The 17,723-nt window shown below is 46.1% G+C and overlaps 1 protein-coding gene and 1 long non-coding RNA gene across 3 annotated transcripts in view; one reads left to right on the top strand and one right to left on the bottom strand.

The window, feature by feature from the left end:
* The first annotated feature begins 331 nt into the window (after positions 1-331).
* The window catches only part of SH2D3C (SH2 domain containing 3C), a 78,163-nt gene continuing 60,771 nt past the window's right edge, over positions 332-17,723 (top strand). The window contains exons 1-2 of one of the 2 annotated variants that reach the window (XM_081179668.1): positions 332-450; positions 4,790-6,044. In XM_081179668.1, the coding sequence (XP_081035794.1) occupies positions 414-450; positions 4,790-6,044 (1,292 nt within the window). In that variant the 5' untranslated portion in view covers positions 332-413. Of the gene's footprint in view, positions 451-4,789; positions 6,045-10,694; positions 11,144-17,723 lie in introns of those variants that run through there. The other variant, XM_081179670.1, reaches the window with a different exon arrangement.
* LOC308579110 lies at positions 15,012-17,112 on the bottom strand. The gene is made up of 2 exons (XR_014004294.1): positions 16,846-17,112; positions 15,012-15,497 (listed from the first exon to the last, which is right to left on the bottom strand). It is a non-coding gene; the product is annotated as an uncharacterized lncRNA (long non-coding RNA).

The following is a 17,723-nucleotide window of genomic DNA, read 5'->3' as shown; positions in this document are numbered from 1 at the left end:
GAAGCCCAGCCAGATGGGTGGGGTATAAATAATAAATCATCATCATCATCATCATTAGGCAGGGTCTCTGCAACCCTGCCTGGAGATACTGAAGACTGAGTCTGAAACCTTTGCATGTGAAACAAATGCTTTTGAAAGTCACAAGTGCAGGGTTTTGTTCTGTGCAGCTGAAAAAAAGGAGGTGAGTAAAAGATGCTGAATAGGCCCCTCTGTGTGTGTGTTTCTGTGTGTCCGTGTAGGCGGGTGTTGTGCAATGACAGAGGAAATGTGAGCAAAATAGAAAGCAAGAGAAGTAGGGGAGGGTGTGGGAAAGGAAGGGAGGCTCAGTGCGGAAGGGAAAGCTTGATGAACGTTTACAACTTTTTGCACACTTCTCCTTCTAGCAGAACCCTGCCAGAAGAAGAACCTGAAAGATGGCTGAAAGCCAGAAGAAAGGAGGAGGCTTTAAAAGTAAGTAGCCGGCAGAGCAGCACAGATTTGGACTCTGATGCTTGCTTAAATCTGAGTCCCTTGGAGGCTGAGCCTGCAAAAGACATCAGGAAAGAGGGGTTGTGCAGGAGGTGTGTAAGGGTCGCTTCTCCCCAAACCTGTGTGGTGGCTCAGTTGCCAACTTTCCCCCCACCCACCAATAGGGCTCCTGTGCTTTTGAAAACCAGTGCATAGCATGTGGAAATCAACAAGAGAAGTTTTCACCCATCCTGGAAACACTTGCTGCACCTGCTGCATTTTCACCTGTTTAAAGGCACAGGACTCCTGAAAAGCGGCTCAGAAACAAGAAAAGGCTGCATGAACGTAGGAATCTGCTTTATACGAAGCCTGGCCACTGGCCCATCTAGTTCAGCCTTACCTACACCATGAGTGTCCTGTGTGGCACCTTCTAAATTCTGCTGCTTATGGCTCCCATCATCCCTTTGCTACTGGGGGTGATAAGGTCTGGAGTCCAGGAACATCTGGACAGCACCTGGTCTACACTGACTAGCGGAGGATCTCCAGGTTTTCAGATGAGGCTCAGGGGCTGAACCTCGCAATTTCTGCTGGCAACACAGGTGCTCTGTCACTGAGTTGCACTCATTAAGGTTCCAGTCCTCATCAAGGCTGATGTAAATATGAACAAAGGAAGGCTGCTTTATACCAAATCAAACCAGAGCCAATCTGGTAGACTAGTGTTGTCTTCCCTGACTGGCAGTGGCTGCCCAGGGTTTTAGACAGAGAAGGAGATTTATCGGCTCCACCTGAAAATGCTGGCAATGGGGGGCAACGGGGGACCTTTTGCATGCAACACTTTTGCTCTGCCGCTGAGCTGCAGTCCTTCTGTGAGAGGCGAGCCCATACTGTTTTGGGGCGATTGCAAATGTAACTCGAGCGAACTCATTGTATTTGACATGAGCAGGTGTCAGCTGCTAGCTCAAGAGACCATGCACAGGGATCTGACGCCTTCATCTAGGAAGTGGGTAGATAATATATGAGCTGTCGCTTGTTTTCCTACAGTGGTCTAGATGCACCGCCACACACAGCTGACAGTCCCCACATTACGTCTGGTGGGGCGGGGCGGACAATGCATCCATGTCACTGTTAGACAGCAGCACACGCTACAGCTCAGATATTATCTACCCATGCCCTGGGTGAAGGCATCTCACTCCACTGGACCTCATTGAGACAAAACTCCACAGCAGGTTCCTGTGTGCCTTATGCTACTTTCAGTGCCTTTCATTTTTTTTGGAGTGGGATCTACTTTGTGTGATCTACTTTTTGGAGTTAAAGTTTTTTTGAACTCCATCAGAAAAACATCAAATCCCTAAAGCTTCTTTGCCCAGGTAACCCACATTCTGCAACTAATAAAAGCAGACCCTCCAAGTGCTCCTATTTTCCCGGGACAGTCCTGGGTTTACAGAAGCCGTCCGAGTTTCTGATTTGACCCAGGATGTCCCGCTTTTCCTTAGGACACTCCTATTTTCATTGGAGAAATGTTGGGGTGTATGGAATAATGCAACCCCCAAACCAAATAAATAAGTAACTATACAACCTTTTATAAGACATCTGATGGCAGTCCTGTGTAGGGATTTGTGTCATATAAATGATAAAATTATTATAATGGAATAGGACACTGCTATTTTCATTGGAGAAATGTTGGAGGGCATTTAAAAGTTGGCATGTACTGTGCCGGCAAGGGCAGAATTATGTGCACTTGCACAAGGCGTAAGAGCAAAGAAGTATGTTGCAGCCCAGCCTCAGCCTTCAAAAATTGATCCACCTCCTCTCCCTTTCAGCTTTTACTAGGTTTTATTGCCCTGCTCTTTCAAGGCTGTCTTGAGCTTCTTGAGGACTAGAAACTAAATAATGGGGCTAATCAGAGCAGAAGCTTTAAAGACACTGAATTGTGGTCCCAAAGGCACCAGTTTCTGCAGAAATGCTGATCCCCTTAGCACAGATTGCACCCAGCAGCTGGTAGGAGGTGGAAGATGTTAACATGCAATTACCAAATAGCTAGCATGGAAAGAGACAGGGGTGCAGTTAATGGTTTATGGGGAAGGACGGGAGTCTCTTTTTAGAAGACAGTATGCATCTCTTCATGGCCTGCTGCACCTGGGGGGCTCCTCCTGCTCCTCCTGCTGACCCCCCTACCAAAGACCTGCCCTGAGGCACAGCAGCTGCACTCGATGCCTCTGAACATCACTGCGGAGATTGAAGGAGTCACTCCTCGTGACTATATCGGCATGTAATCAGTTGTTCTCTGCAGCTGGGCCAAGAACCACACTTTCCCTTCGCAGCTGTTTGTGTTTTGCTGTGAGAAGAGGGAGGGCAGCGACAGCAGGTGTCCCTTTGCATAGATTTCTGAGGCTGGTTGGCCTGGAAATTTCTTCCCAGCCTTCCCTGAGGGATTGTTTATGCCTGTGTCTCCACCCGACACAAACCAGTTTAACAGCCACCACCACCCCCGATCTCTCATCTCTTGCCAGTTTGGTCTCCCTTCTTAGGCTTCTTGACTCTGGTATCTCTCTTGCCCAGCTGAGTTCAGAGTGGAATGAAGCAAGCACTTCATGCCAGCAAGAGAATCAAATTTATTTTACCGTTTCTGTACAAACAACCCCAAAACATACATCCCCATAAGTAGAAAACTAGCACTGGAATGAACAGTGTGTTTAATTATTTACTTGCAGGGAGGTTTTTGAAATGTAGGGGATCAGTGGCGGAGGGACCCCCCTGTGGTGCAATTGTTCAGTGTGCCTGGCTGCTGGTTCAAGTCCACCCAGGGATGGCACTGGGCAGGATTCCTGTATTGCAAGGGGTTGAAATAGATGACCCTCGGAGTCCCTTCCAACTCTGTCATTCTATGATTCCCTTCCTGCAGTCAGAAACAACACAAGTCATTCTACCGCTTTAGGAGTCTAATTCACTAGGAGGAATGAACAGACTGTCCCTGGTAAATAGGGAGAGTTAGTATATGAAATTGTGTTGGGGTCTTGTATATCCCCAAACATTGGTTTATTGCATTTCATATCCTACCTTTCTTCCCAAGAGCTCAGCATGTAAACTTCTCCCGCCTTTCCCCATGTTTCGTTCGTTCAGCCCGGACACTGAGGTCTAGCTCCGAGGCCTTCTGGCAGTTCCCTCACTGTGAGAAGCCAAGGTACAGGGAACCAGGCAGAGGGCCTTCTTGGCAGTGGCACCCGCCCTGTGGAACGCCCTCCCATCAGATGTCAAAGAGAAAAACATTCAGAAGACATCTGAAGGCAGCCCTGTTTAGGGAAGCTTTTAATGTTTATTAGGTTATTGTATTTTAGTGTTCTCTTGGAAGCCGCCCAGAGTGGCTGGGGAAACCCAGCCAGATGGGCGGGGTATAAATAATAAATTATAATCCTCACAACAACCCTGTGATGTAAGTTAGGCTGAACGATAACAAGTGGTCCAAGTTCACCCAATATTCCACGCAGCGTTAAAACAATACAAGTGTTAGCATTTTTTTAATTAAAATGTTAACAAATGTTATGGGGAGGATCCTATTGGTCCCAAGAGCAGATGTGCTGAATTCAATGGCCATGGCTACGGTAACTTAATTGATATCGGTAGGCCTACTCTGAGTGGGGCTTACCTGGATACAACTCAGAGCGGTGGGGCTCGTTACACTGCTTGAGGCGAAACAGGAAGTGCTGTCTTGCCCAGCCACTGCTACCACCCTGTGCCCTGCTGGGCGGCACCAAATTCAGGCAAGATCGCACCCAAATCTCACCCAAAATAGGAGCCAGTGGCAGTGGTGCTTCCCTGCCCCTTGGCAGAGTCCACAGGAATGCCACCTGGGGGCATGGGCATAGCCAGGAGGGCAACTGCCTTCCTAAATCAAGTAAATAAATAAAAATACTTATTTCAGTAAAAAATAATTTGGCTCTGCCCCCCTAACATAAAGCCTGCTTCCCTAATATCCCCCTAATCCTGGCTATGCCTGTGTCTGGGAGGCTGCCTCACCCTGCCCAATGGCTGGGCCATCTCTGCCCTTTCCTTAAACCCTGGGGAGCTGCTGACAGTCAGTGTACACAATACTGACCTAGACAAACCCCAATGCTCTGACTCAGTATAAGGCCGTTTCCTATGTCATTTGCTTCCTATGTTGCTGTGACATGGACCCTGGTCTCCCAGATTCTAATCTGGTCAAAGGTGACCTAGGGAACTTTGCATGTGGGTCTTCCAAACCTCAATCCTAGTTTGATATTCTCATTGGCACTAACTAATACAGAATCTTCTGGAACGTGCCCTCTCAAAACCACCAACCGTCTCCTTGTTTTGCTTTCTCCAGAATTATTTAGGTTTAAAGGATTTGGGAGCTTGAGTAGCATTCCACGGACGTTCACCTTGCGACGTGTCTCTGTTGCTCCCAGCACTCCACAGGCCCCTGGAGGGGGGCTCCTGTCCTCAAATGGCTTCTTGGCAACCACCATTGAAAGCACGCAGGACGACTTGAATACTGTTCCCAAAAGTCCGTCCCCATATGCTCGGTCATGCGACATGTACAGCCACATGGGGACTCTGCCAAGGGGCAGCTCCAGGAAGTCAAAGGCTAAGGCCAAAGACAAAGGCACACCCAAGGAGAAGGATCAAGATGCAGGGTCACAAATTGGCCTGGCACCTGTTCCCCACAAAAACTCTCCTTTCGTAGCCAAGGAAGCAAAGCAGAAGCAAAAATTGCCTCCATCCAAAGCCGACCACAGTCAGGCCCACACCCAATATGTGAGGCCCACCACCATGGTCAACTCCTCAAACTCTTTTCCAGAGCACAGGCAAGCTTCTGCTGCAGGACTCCCAAAGGAAACAGTGAGGAGAAAGGAGGACTTTCTTCAGGTGCCTGGGAAGTCCTCCTCCAAGAGAGCGCAGGACGACTTGAATACTGCACCCAAAAGCCCATCGCTGCATGCCCGCTCATGCGATATGTCCAGCCACGTGGGGACCATTCCACGAAGCAGTTCTGGAAAGTTGAGGGGAAAGGCCAAAGGCAAAGGGACCCCTCAGGAGGCTGAGCCAACCACCGCCCCAGAGCCCAGCTTGACAGCTGTGGCACCTTCTCCCAGAAATGATGCTCCTATGATAGCTGTGGACACAGAGCAGAAAGCAAAAATGCCCCCATCTGAATCCAAACACAGCCAGGCCCACTCCCAAACCACGAGGCAGGCTGTTGTGGTCAACACCTCAGACTCTCTTCCTGAGCCCAGGCAGACTCTTGAGGGACCCAAAGAAAACACGAAGAGGAACAAGCAGGGCTCTCCCCATGTGCCCCGGAAGCTCAGCTCTGAAACTGTGCAGGACGACTTGAATACTGTGCCAAAAAGCCCGTCCCCGTATGCCTGCTCAGGCGATATGTACAGCCACATGGGGACCTTGCCGAGAGCCAACTCTGGGTGGTCAAGGAGGCAGTCTAAAGAGGAATCAGTGAGGTGTGAGCAGGATTCTGTTCAGGTCCCTCGAAAAGCTGCCATTATGGAAGCTCCCAAAGAACCTATCCTGTCTGGAGGGCGAGTGCCTGGAGAGGAAACCCTTCAAGAACACTTAGACATGAGGTAAGGCAAGAGAAATAATCTGTGGCTGAAGAACTGCATTCAAGGAACAGTGTTGGTGTGAACACAGCAGCTCTCAGGTTGTATTTCTCTTGGATAGGGGCTGCCAAAGTGGCTCCTTCCACATGTGACTGGCTTCTGTCTCTCATCAGCCCCAGCCAGCATGGCCAATAACAGGATTGTGGGACCTGTAGCCCAAAAACACCTAGGGGGCACTACCTTGGCTAGCCCTGTTGTCGGGCAAAACAGAGGCAGGTAACCTCCAAAGGCAGAAAGTGCTGTTTGAAAGCTCATCGTACACTCAGATAATAGGGAAGGGGCCTAGTTTTTGCAGATCTTTTTCCTGGCTTTTGAAGTGGGCACTGTTACAATATCAGGGTGCAGTAGATTAGATCTTAGCGTGTGTGTCCACAATGGCACACCTTCATTGCACGCTGTGTTTTTGAATGCTGTAGTTCAGTTCTTGTAGGTCTGTGGTGCATTCAGTTCACTCCTTTGCTGTTCTCAGGGACAAAATATTACTTAAGATGGGAGCTGCCATGTTTGCTGATACAGTTTTTGTCCTGTACAGTGGTACCTCTGGTTGCAAACAGGATCCGTTCCGGAGGCCCGTTCACAACATGAAAGGAACGCAACCCACAGCAGTGCGTCTGCACATGCGTGGGTTGCGATTCGGCGCTTCTGCACATGTGAGTGATGGCATTTTGCATGTCTGCGCATGCGCGAGTGGCGAAACCCGGAAGTAACCCTTTCCGGTACTTCCGGGTCGCCACGGGATGCAACCTGAAAAAACATAAAATGAAGCAAACGTAACATGAGGTATGACTGTACATGTTTAAAGCATGGGGTGGCTGTAATTTTTTCTTCTCAAAAGTGGGCACAGGTGAGGAAAGCTGAACCTCTTCCCCACCTTCCTTCCCTTCCCATCCATCACCGCAGACGTTTTCCTTTCAGGCCAGCTCTCATAGTGGAAAACTGCCTCAGGGGTCGGGAGGTGATTGGGGAGGAGACACCCAAACCTCTTTTATTATAAAAACCCAGGGAATGGGTCCCCTGCCCATACATGCACACCTGTCACTGATGGAGAAGCGGCATAGTGGCACCAATTTTTGGCAAGATCTCACCAAAACTGCAAGAAATCCTGAGCATTCTGAAATGTTTCAACCAATACTGGAGCCACTTCTGCACTGGTGTTGGTGCAGGTGGGGTGGGGGGTGGGGGGCCGCCGCCCTGGGGGTTTCAGCTGCCTGTGGCAGCCCCCTCAATCCGTTTAATGGCTTAGCTTGCTCTGGAACTAAGTGTCATGAAACTGGAAGTAGAATATAAAACTGGGGGAAAGGTACTGATTAGGAGCCAATCACTCCAGATACCAATGGCATATATTTGAAGGAACTGTGTGAGAATTGGCTGGTATAGACAGGGCAGTCTTAAGCATATCCAGCGCCATGGTGCTCTCCTCCTGTGGAGGCTTGGGAAGTAAGCTGCACGCCTGCTAGCCATATAGTTGGCGGGGCGCAGCTGGCGGGTGTGCAGGGGAAAGGGAGGCTGCTGGCAAAGCCGCGCAGCTCCCCCACTCGCTAGGGTGCCCCAAGAGGCTGGTGCCCTGGCGCAATGAACCACTAACACCAATGGGGAAGACGGCTCTGGGTATAGATGAATATGCTCATAAACATAGAACATAGCTCAGTAGCAGAGAACATGCTTTGCCTGCAAAAGCTGTCAGGTTCAGTCCCTGACGTAGGGCTGGGAGACGCCCCAGCTGAAACCCTGGATTACTGCTGACAATCAGGGTTGACAGTGCTAAGCTGGGCAGACCAATGCTGTGACTTGGGTATACTTGACTTGGTCCCTACATGATGGAAACAGAGTTAACATCAGGGTTGGCTTTTCTTTATTTCAAACTGCCCTTCATGAAAACAGATTCTGTGGTGGTGTGTAAAACAACAGAGATAATATTTTTGGTAGTGTGTAGAATGTGGATTTCTTATCATTCATGCCCAGATGTCAGATTATGAGACAAATATGGACCGTGCATCCTGAAGCCAGAGTTGTGAGTGCTTCTGTAATACTTATCATGAGCCGGGAATCGCAAATGTTGTTCACTGCAGATTCAGGGGCCAAGCTTATTCTGTGTGATTTCTGGATGGTTCTTATTTTCTACATAACTGACTGTAAGAGGCAGGAGTGTGACAATGGTGTGTCCAGACTCCTTCGTGGTATGTGCTTTGTGCGTATTCATTTTGCACAAGGTTTGTGCAGAGGTCACACGATGTCTGCTCCTCATCAAGCATTCAGTGCTCCATGCTCTAGTTACTTTCAGATTGGATTGTTGCAGTGCACTCTGCATGGGGCTATTCTTGAGGACAACTCAGAAACTTCAACTGGATTAAAATGCAGTGGCTAGATCAGGGGTCCCCAAACGAAGGCCCGCGGGCCGGATAAGGCCCAAGGGACTCGTTTAACTGGCCCACGGCGACCCTCGCCACCTGCTGCCCCCGCCCTCTCTTACTGGCACTGCGCTGCGTGGCTGCCCACTTCTGGATATGAGGAGCACCAGAAATAGCTTGTGCACATGCACAAGCGTTATTTGCGCATGCACAGGTGTTATTTCTGGTGCACATCTGGGTTGGAGGAGGCCCATGCACCGGCCCGAGGCGCGGTAAGTTTGCTGACCTCTAGGCTAGATTATTGGCTTGAGCTGCCTTTAGAACCCATAGAACCCTGTTCTAAAACAGCGGCATTGAGTTCCGTGCCTATTTTAAGGTGCTCCTGTTAGTGCTTAAAGCCCTAAATTACTACTGCCCCAAATACCTAAAAGACTGCCTCCTTCCCTGCAGTTTCTCCCTGGTTTTAAGATCAACAGAGGGAACCCTCTTGGTCGGTCCACCTCCCATGGAAGTCTGGGGCTAGATGGAATTCCCGGTGTGAGAGATATATCTGTCTTCTTCACAATACAGCTTCCCTTGAATACTGAACACGCACCTCTTTACCCTGGTGTTTGGAACTGAGATGTGCATTTTCAGGGACTGCCCTGTTCCTGTAATTGTAATTATGTTTTAATTGTTTTTAATTTTTAATTTTAAGTTGTAACCTTCCCTGGGACCAGCAGATGAAGGGAGGTAATAAATTTGATGAGGAGGAAGATTATGGTAATTTTTTCTGATTTGTTTGCATGAATGTTTGTATGCCTCCCCACCAATCAATTATTATCCAGCATCTTGAGTTCATTTCCCCATTCCATTAATAACCAGAAAAAGTTTTGGTTTTTTCTGTTGTTTTTTTAAAAAAGATTGATTTATCATGGATAGGGTCGTCAGGGGATTTTGACAGAAAAAGGAGCGGGCATTGTTGTGTTTGCTTATTTGTCTCATGTCTGGAAGGAAAGTAGTCCAGTGAATATGATCCATAGTCACTGTTTTCTGTCATCATAATGATATGCCTGTTAATTACTCCCCCATTTGCATTATGTTTCCTTTGCAGTGAAATGAATAGTGTGGAATAATGTAGTTATAACATAGTTAATTATGCAATCATAGAATCATAGAATCATAGAGTTGGAAGAGACCACAAGGGCCATCGAGTCCAACCCCCTGCCAAGCAGGAAACACCATCAGAGCACTCCTGACATATGGTTGTCAAGCCTCTGCTTAAAGACCTCCAAAGTAGGAGACTCCACCACACTCCTTGGCAGCAAATTCCACTGTCAAACAGCTCTTACTGTCAGGAAGTTCTTCCTAATGTTTAGGTGGAATCTTCTTTCTTGTAGTTTGGATCCATTGCTCTGTGTCCGCTTCTCTGGAGCAGCAGAAAACAACCTTTCTCCCTCCTCTATGTGACATCCTTTTATATATTTGAACATGGCTATCATATCACCCCTTAACCTCCTCTTCTCCAGGCTAAACATGCCCAGCTCCCTTAGCCGTTCCTCATAAGGCATCGTTTCCAGGCCTTTGACCATTTTGGTTGCCCTCCTCTGGACACGTTCCAGTTTGTCAGTGTCCTTCTTGAATTGTGGTGCCCAGAACTGGACACAGTACTCCAGGTGAGGTCTGACCAGAGCAGAATACAGTGGCACTATTACTTCCTTTCATCTAGATTCTATACTCCTATTGATGCAGCCCAGAATTGCATTGGCTTTTTTAGCTGCCGCATCACACTGTTGGCTCATGTCAAGTTTGTGGTCAACCAAGACGTTTTCACATGTACTGCTCTCAAGCCAGGTGTTCCCCATCTTGTATTTGTGCCTCTCGTTTTTTTTGCTCAAGTGCAATACTTTACATTTCTCCCTGTTAAAATTCATCTTGTTTGTTTTTGCCCAGTTCTCTAATCTGTCAAGGTCGTTACAATCAATTACATAAAATTTCACCATAGTGAACATGGAGACGAATAACATAGTTTTTTGTTGTTGTCAGAAGTCAAACTGCAGCAGAAACAGAAACAATGGCATGTGCAGCAAATATGAATGGAAGTTTATGCCTTCTTGCATCCCTAGTTATGCCAGAGTGCTTTGATATATTTTAATTGCACAAGCTTAAATTTAACTGTGCAAAGTGTGTGTGTGTGTGTGTGTGTGTGTGTGTGTGTGTGTGTGTAAAAAGGGTAGGAAGGGGCAGGAGATGCAGGGACCCCTGCTCACCCCCTAACAACACCCATTACTTTTTAATACGCTCCTGTCCTGCAGCAAACTATCATAACATGCCCCTTCCTAACAGCTCTCGCAGATACACATACAGAGAGACAGACAGTTTGAGGTTTGTTTTCTCAGGCGGTTCATGTTATGGAAAAGCCTCCACGCAGGCAGCAGATGCCAGAAGTGTGCTAATGAAGAGGAATTTCTCTCAGTTCTCAGGCCTCTGCTTGGCTCTGCATTCCAGGGAGGGAGGGAGGAAGGAAGGACATGGGCTTTGGGGAGGAGAGACAGAGACCAAGAGGGAGGGACTCCTGTTCACACTTCCACAAGTTCACTACCGGCAGAGCGAGAGACCAGAGCGGCTGAGAAACCTGCGCGGTCAAGACAGTGAGGGAGAAAAGCATATTTTCCTCTTGAGGTTCAACAGCACAGGACAGATGATGACAGAAGTGGGCAGGCGATATCACACCAGGTAAGCAAGACCAGCCGTCCTGAGAAGGAAGAGGGAGTTGGTCAGACTTGGAATATAGGAACATGGGAAGCTGCCTTATGGACCTCTTCCACTTGTCATTGTCCACACGGACCGGCAAAATCCTTCCAGCATTTCTAGCGGAAAAGGGCCTTTCCTAGTCCTACCCAGAGATGCTGGGGATTCAACGGGTATTGGGCATGTAAAGGATGTGGTCTGGCTGCCACCGAGCTACGTAGCAGCCCCACTTAGTGACATAGGCAACTGCGTTCCTGTTTGCCCTGCATCCAGTGTGCTCCCACCGTTGGCTCAAGAAGATGTATATATACAATGTTAGTTGCAGCCCATATCTATCCTGTTTTCGTGGGGGTTTTTTTTTAATGAATTACAGCATTTTGATGCATTTCCCCACGATTCAGTTTCACTCTGAACTGGACAAAAGAACAACCCAGCTGTGTTTAAAGCCAGGGATATAACCCGAGTCAGACCACTGTCCCACCTAGCTCAATATTGTCTTCTGTTCTACTCCGGGTTGCAACAGCTCTCTAAAGTTTCCAACAGGGGTCTCTTCTACAGAGGCCACAGACTGAACTTGCAAAGTATGTGGGCTGCTGTACCGGTGAGCTTCCGCCTGTCCCCATTTATATAGACTGCCTCCGCTTTTCATCTGTATCAGGAAGGACAATAAAGTTTTCTGGCATATTCGAGACTGATCTGTGGTGGCATAAACATTACCAGGCAAAAGTCTACTTTGTCAGAGGTGTTTGTAGAATATTAATGCCCACACTTAACTTCGCTCTCAGGGTAGAAAAGTGGCAATGGTTGAGAGAAAGAGGAGTTGCAAAGGAATTTGGTGTTGGTATACTTCTCAATCTGAAGGTCAAAGGTCTTGGTTTGGCAAAACTGGCAGAGTGGGAACATGTCCGCCCTAAATGAAGGCACCACATTGTGCGAGAGAGTTGTGGGCTCCTCTGCCACCCTTCCTTAATCTTGGGATATGTGTGGATAATGTTTTTCTTACAACGTTTGGATGGGATGGATGTCTAATAGCTGGATAAGATGCAAATCTAGATTCTTGGAAAAGTGATGTGTAGATATGCATAAAGATGGGTAGATACAGCTCTACCTATTATGGAGGAATGGTTGATAAAACTATTGGACTTACTGTAGCTGAAATGGCAAAGTTAACATGTTTAATTAGATAAAAATCATTATTGACATTTATTAAGAATTGGAAATTTCTTTTGGACTTTTCATGTGAAAGAGAAAATGAACTTGGATTTGAAGATTGAAAAATACTGGCTTATAAAAAATAGAATAGCTGAATGTTAATGGGTAAATTCTGTATTTAGCCGACAGCCAGAATTGGAATTTTTTTTTTATCTTTTCCCATTTCCTTCTCTCTCTCTCTCTCTCTCTCTTCTCTCCCCCCCCCCTCTTTGTTCCTGTTCCCTTTTATATTAGATTTTTAAAGTATTTATTTTATTCTGGTGTATTATAAAAAGATACTTTGTATTGGGTATGAACTTTTGTATATCTTTTGATAAGTGTCACTGAAAATAGACCTTAAAAAGTGATGTTGTAGACATGTTGTTGGTCCTTTTGTGCGTCCCAAATTGGTCTTTGGTTGTAATCTGGGGACTCAGATGGATTAGTAAAGAAAAAGCCATTTAAAAAACAATAACATAATTTTATTAATCGAGATTTCCAAGGCAGCCTCCAAAAGAGAACCATAAAACAAATATAAAACAGATGAAAAACATCAGAAACAAAAGCAGTTATCGTAGCGATTTATATGTGTTGTATATACGATAGAACACTGTGCCACCAGATGGCACTGTGGAGTCCCATCTTTCCCTACCAGATTTCCCTATTTATATTTACAATGTGTTTCACTGAAATGCTTCTTTCATGTGTCTAGATCAGGGGTCAGCAAACTTTTTCAGCAGGGGGCTGGTCCACCGTCCCTCAGACCTTGTGGGGGGCCGGACTATATTTGGGGGGGGCAATGAATGAATTTCTGCGCACCACAAATAACCCAGAGATGCATTTTAAACAAAAGCACAGATTCTACTCATGTAAAACACCAGGCAGGCCCCACAAATAACCCAGAGATGCATTTTAAATAAAAGGACACATTCTACTCATGTAAAAACACACTGCTTCCTGGACCATCGGCGGGCCGGATTGAGAAGGCGATTGGGCCGCATCCAGCCCACGGGCCTTAGGTTGCCCACCCCTGGTCTAGATCCAGCCTGGGTCATGCCTAAATGTAACTGTTAAATATGTAGCATTAAGTGACTTATGTGTGGGCGGAGTCATTGTGGATCATTCACCACAGGTAGAATTCTCATGCAATCCAGATGAAATTTGCCACTTCTATGTCCCATGAAAAGTAGTGGGACCTGAGCTAACAGCCACTAACTTCATCCACCCACTCCAATAGGACTCCTGTCATGCAGCTAACATTTCACTGGCTCACAGCCATTTCTTTTTCCAGCAGAGACAGTTTGTACACTGGAGTCATCAAGCTGCTGAGTAATAAAGCAGTGAAAGATGGAGTGAGGTGCATTTGTGAGTCAGCTAATCTTTTGCACACCAGTTTTAGCTGCATGTTGGGCTGATGTTAGTGAGCAGCGTGCATAGCTGAGCAATGTTCCCATGTAGGATTTTGCGCACTACCATATAGCTGAGTTTTCCTCCCAAAGATCTATTACAACCTATGGGCTGAGGAAGCTGTTAGATCTGTAGTTGTTATTGGATTCTCAGTTCATGCTGGGCCAGGTGAGAGTGGCTCTTGGTTTTTTTGTGGCCCCTTAAGGACATCCAAACTCACCCTGCTAAATAAGGTTGAGTAGCGGAGGGTATTGCCTAGTTTCTGTGGTATCCAGGAGTGCCAACTTGCCCCCCCCCCCGGTTTAGATTCTCTACTAAGTTTTTGAGGAAGTACAGACTTCCTAGAAACAGGGGCAGAAAGTCATTAAGTTAAACTAAGATCCTGCCCTGAAGGGAGGTATACTGTTTCCTCCTTAGCCAGCTTATCTTCACACCATCATCAGATAAGATCTGTGCGAAGCAGCAGTGTCGCCATAAAGTGCAATACTGTACATTTAAAATTTACATGGGGATGAATCAAGAATTGTAGAGTTGGAAGGAACCACAAGGGTCTAGTTCAATGCTGGAATCTTTTGCCCAATGTGGGGTTCAAACCCACAACTCTGAGATTAAGGGTCTCATGCTGTACTGACTGAGCTACTCTCACTCCTATCTAAGACCTATTCATTATTACCTTAAATCCCATTGGTTTCAGTAGATCTGTGCTAAGTACAACTTTGCACTGTATCCAATACTTGCTATGTGCATTAACTTCTGTGGATCTACTCTGAATAGGATTGACATTTGCTACAACCCTAAACCTGGAGTCAACTCATGGTATATTTCTCCCCAGTGACCCAATAACTTCGTCTTTATCTTGTCTCAGTATTAATCTTTACAACAGCCCTCTCTGTAAAGTAGGCCAGTATTGTTATGTATTTCCATATTGAATATGAAGAGCTGACGCTTAGCTCGTGGTTTACCGTAACTGAGAACTGAACTACATGAATAATTGCAAATACAACATCTGGAACCCTGTGAAGGTAAACACAGGTATTGTACTTCAGTGTGGGGGAGGGGGAATTGCAGCAGGAAGATGGCAGAAAGGAAAAGTATTAAGCAAAAGGGTTAAGCACTCATTCTTCCCACGCCAGCACCTCTTCTCAGTTCTAAGTCAGCTGTTCCTTGAAGGAAGGGGACTGTGGGAGTTTTGCTGCGCACACTTGTGTGTAATGAGTAGCTTTCTTTAGCTACTCAATGGTTTTTCTCCCCCCCCCAAAAAAAAATTATTGATTTTATAACACAAATAAAAAACACAGAAAAGACAAACAATACGCACAAATTCTTGTCATATCCTTATTTTCCTAAACATTGTTAGGTGAGCTTCCCCAAGTCCCACCTATCTGATTTTCATTTTACTTCATCTTTAGCAGTTTACATATATCATAATTTCTAACCATCTTTTTTATCATATTTAAAATAACTTCACATTTTATCACTTACAAATAATACTATTTTAAAATACCCTATCTTCTACTTCTAACGCTACAGCCTATATCCACTTCCAAAGCTATTCTAAGGTTTAGATATTAACATATTTTTTCAAATATTCCTTAAACTTCTTCCAGTCTTCTTCCACCGTCTCTTCCCTCTGGTCTTGGAGTCTCCCGGTCAGTTCGGCAAGTTCCATATAGTCCATCAATGGCTTTTCAGCCACATCACATGGGGGAAGCTGTAGCAGGAGCAGGGCATCAGAATGTTTCTGAAGATGGTTGGTACAAAGGCGAAAGAGGGTTTTACTAAACGCTCTCAATTTAATGGAACCTCCAGATGTCCTTCTGTTGTGCATTTGTGATGGTTTGTGCTCATCATGATAGTATTGCGCTAGATCGATCCGACTTTTGTGCTTGCACACGCAGAGGTTTGGGGGTTGATAGACTGCTTCATTTCCAATCAGTGCATGCCCTGTCATTTCCTACCAAAATCCTGTAACTTTTCATACCACAAATGTTCTAGGTTGTTGCTGTTGTTCTGTCACAAGTTTTTTTGGGGCTATGGCACAAGGGTGCCCCTCCAGATGGAAAAACCAGAAAAACCAGTCCTGGGAACTGTAGTTTGTTAAGGGTGCTGAGAGTTATTAGGGGACCCTTCACAGAGCCACAGTTCACAGCATTCTTAACGATCTACCATTTCCAGGATTCTTTTGGTGAAGCCATGGCTGCATCATAGTGTTATGGGAATGTTTTAAAGGCATGGTCAGGTGGAATTCCAGGCCACTTTTAATTGCCCATGCAAGGGGATAGGTGCACATCTCTATAGTTTGCAAAACTATCTGGGAAGGGCGGGATATAAATGTCAATTAATAAATAAACTTCTGAGGTTAAAGGCCGAACTAGATTTGATTATATTCCAGTACAGTGGTACCTTGGGTTACATACGCTTCAGGTTACGTACGCTTCAGGTTATAGACTCCGCTAACCCAGAAATATTACCTCAGGTTAAGAACTTTGCTTCAGGATGAGAATAAAAATCGTGCTCCGGTGGCCCAGTGGCAGTGGGAGGCCCCATTAGCTAAAGTGGTGCTTCAGGTTAAGAACTGTTTCAGGTTAGGAACAGACCTCCAGAACAAATTAAGTTCTTAACCCGAGGTAACACTGTATCTAGCCCTTATGGGCAATATCTTTTTAAGCTGGTTCTGGGGACTCTGAACCAGATCAGGGCTATCTCAGGGGTATTTTTATCCACAGCAGATAGCAGGTATTTGGCAGTTGGTTCCAGTTAAAGCTCGCTGACTCACCCAGTTCCCTAGTGCCACTGCCCAATTCACCTCCCTCCCCAGTGCTGGTAATTTGATTTTGAAAAATCACTCACAAGAACGTTAACCTTTTCCTTTCCCTGCTCCTCTTTCTCTGACTTGACCTCCTCCTTGCAGCCCAACCGCCCGTCCTTTCCCAGCGTCTAGGGGGATATATTTGTGCTTTTCCTTTGACAGTTTGTGCTGCTGGCACCCTTAAGGGCAGCTTTCTCTCTCTCTTTCTCCCTTTCCCTCTTCCATAACCTTAAGGCTTGATAAAGAAATGTGCTGATGTTGGGCTGGGGAACTGACCCACCTTTTCATCTCAAGACCGTTTGGGGTTTCCCTTCCACCAACGGCTGAGTGGCTGAAGAATCTGTATGTGTGTGTCTGTGTGCTTCAAGCTTTTTTTAAAAAATACACGAGTCTGAGTCAGAGAAAGAAAGAGATCGGTTGTGAAGGGCAAGAGAGAGCTAAGAGTCTGTAGGTTGCTATTTGAAAGATGCAGGAGGGAGAGTGAAACTTGAAAGTTAAACCTCCACTTGGCTAAATCCAGTTTACCCTCTGTAATCAAAAGATACGCACATTGGGTTTGTTTGTTTTTTAAGTTACAGATATTTTGTTTTTTAAGTTAGTCCCCTTCATGAGTGACACTGAACACTGCCTTTTTTGTCTGAAATGTGCTAACCTGATTTACAGCGTTGTTGTGAGGATTGCATGAACGCCCCCAGCCAGCATGGCCAGTGGTCAGAGATTATAGGCGTTGTGGAAGGCCATGGGTACCCCACCCCTGAGCGAAATGTTTGCAAAACAAAAGGCTGTTCTCCAGGAACAATATTGAGATATGTTCTTGGAATATGGGGAATCTTTTGGACATAGGCACTTTCTCTTAATCTTGGCATCTCTTATTCTTGAAGACAAGACTAAACACAGTGATGTTATCAGTTAGCAGCTACATACAACCCTCTCACCCGGACTCTCTAGGGTTCGTCTCAAAACTCCCATCCCAATGCTTCCTGTAAGGAAATGTCTCTAAATTACTGCAATCGCTACACAGCCTTTCTCACAAAACTTTCTCACAAGAGGTTTCTTCCATTTTTGCCAAGTCATTATGGCAGATAATTTCTCTAGGTAGGAACTTTCTAGCATGGCAAAATTGCTCTATGATTCTCAGCTACAGTTCATCTCTTGTTT

The sequence above is a fragment of the Podarcis bocagei genome (assembly GCF_964188305.1).
Source record: "Podarcis bocagei genome assembly, chromosome: Z".
Classification (NCBI taxonomy): Eukaryota; Metazoa; Chordata; class Lepidosauria; order Squamata; family Lacertidae; genus Podarcis; species Podarcis bocagei.
This window is presented reverse-complemented; position numbering and strand designations above follow the sequence as displayed.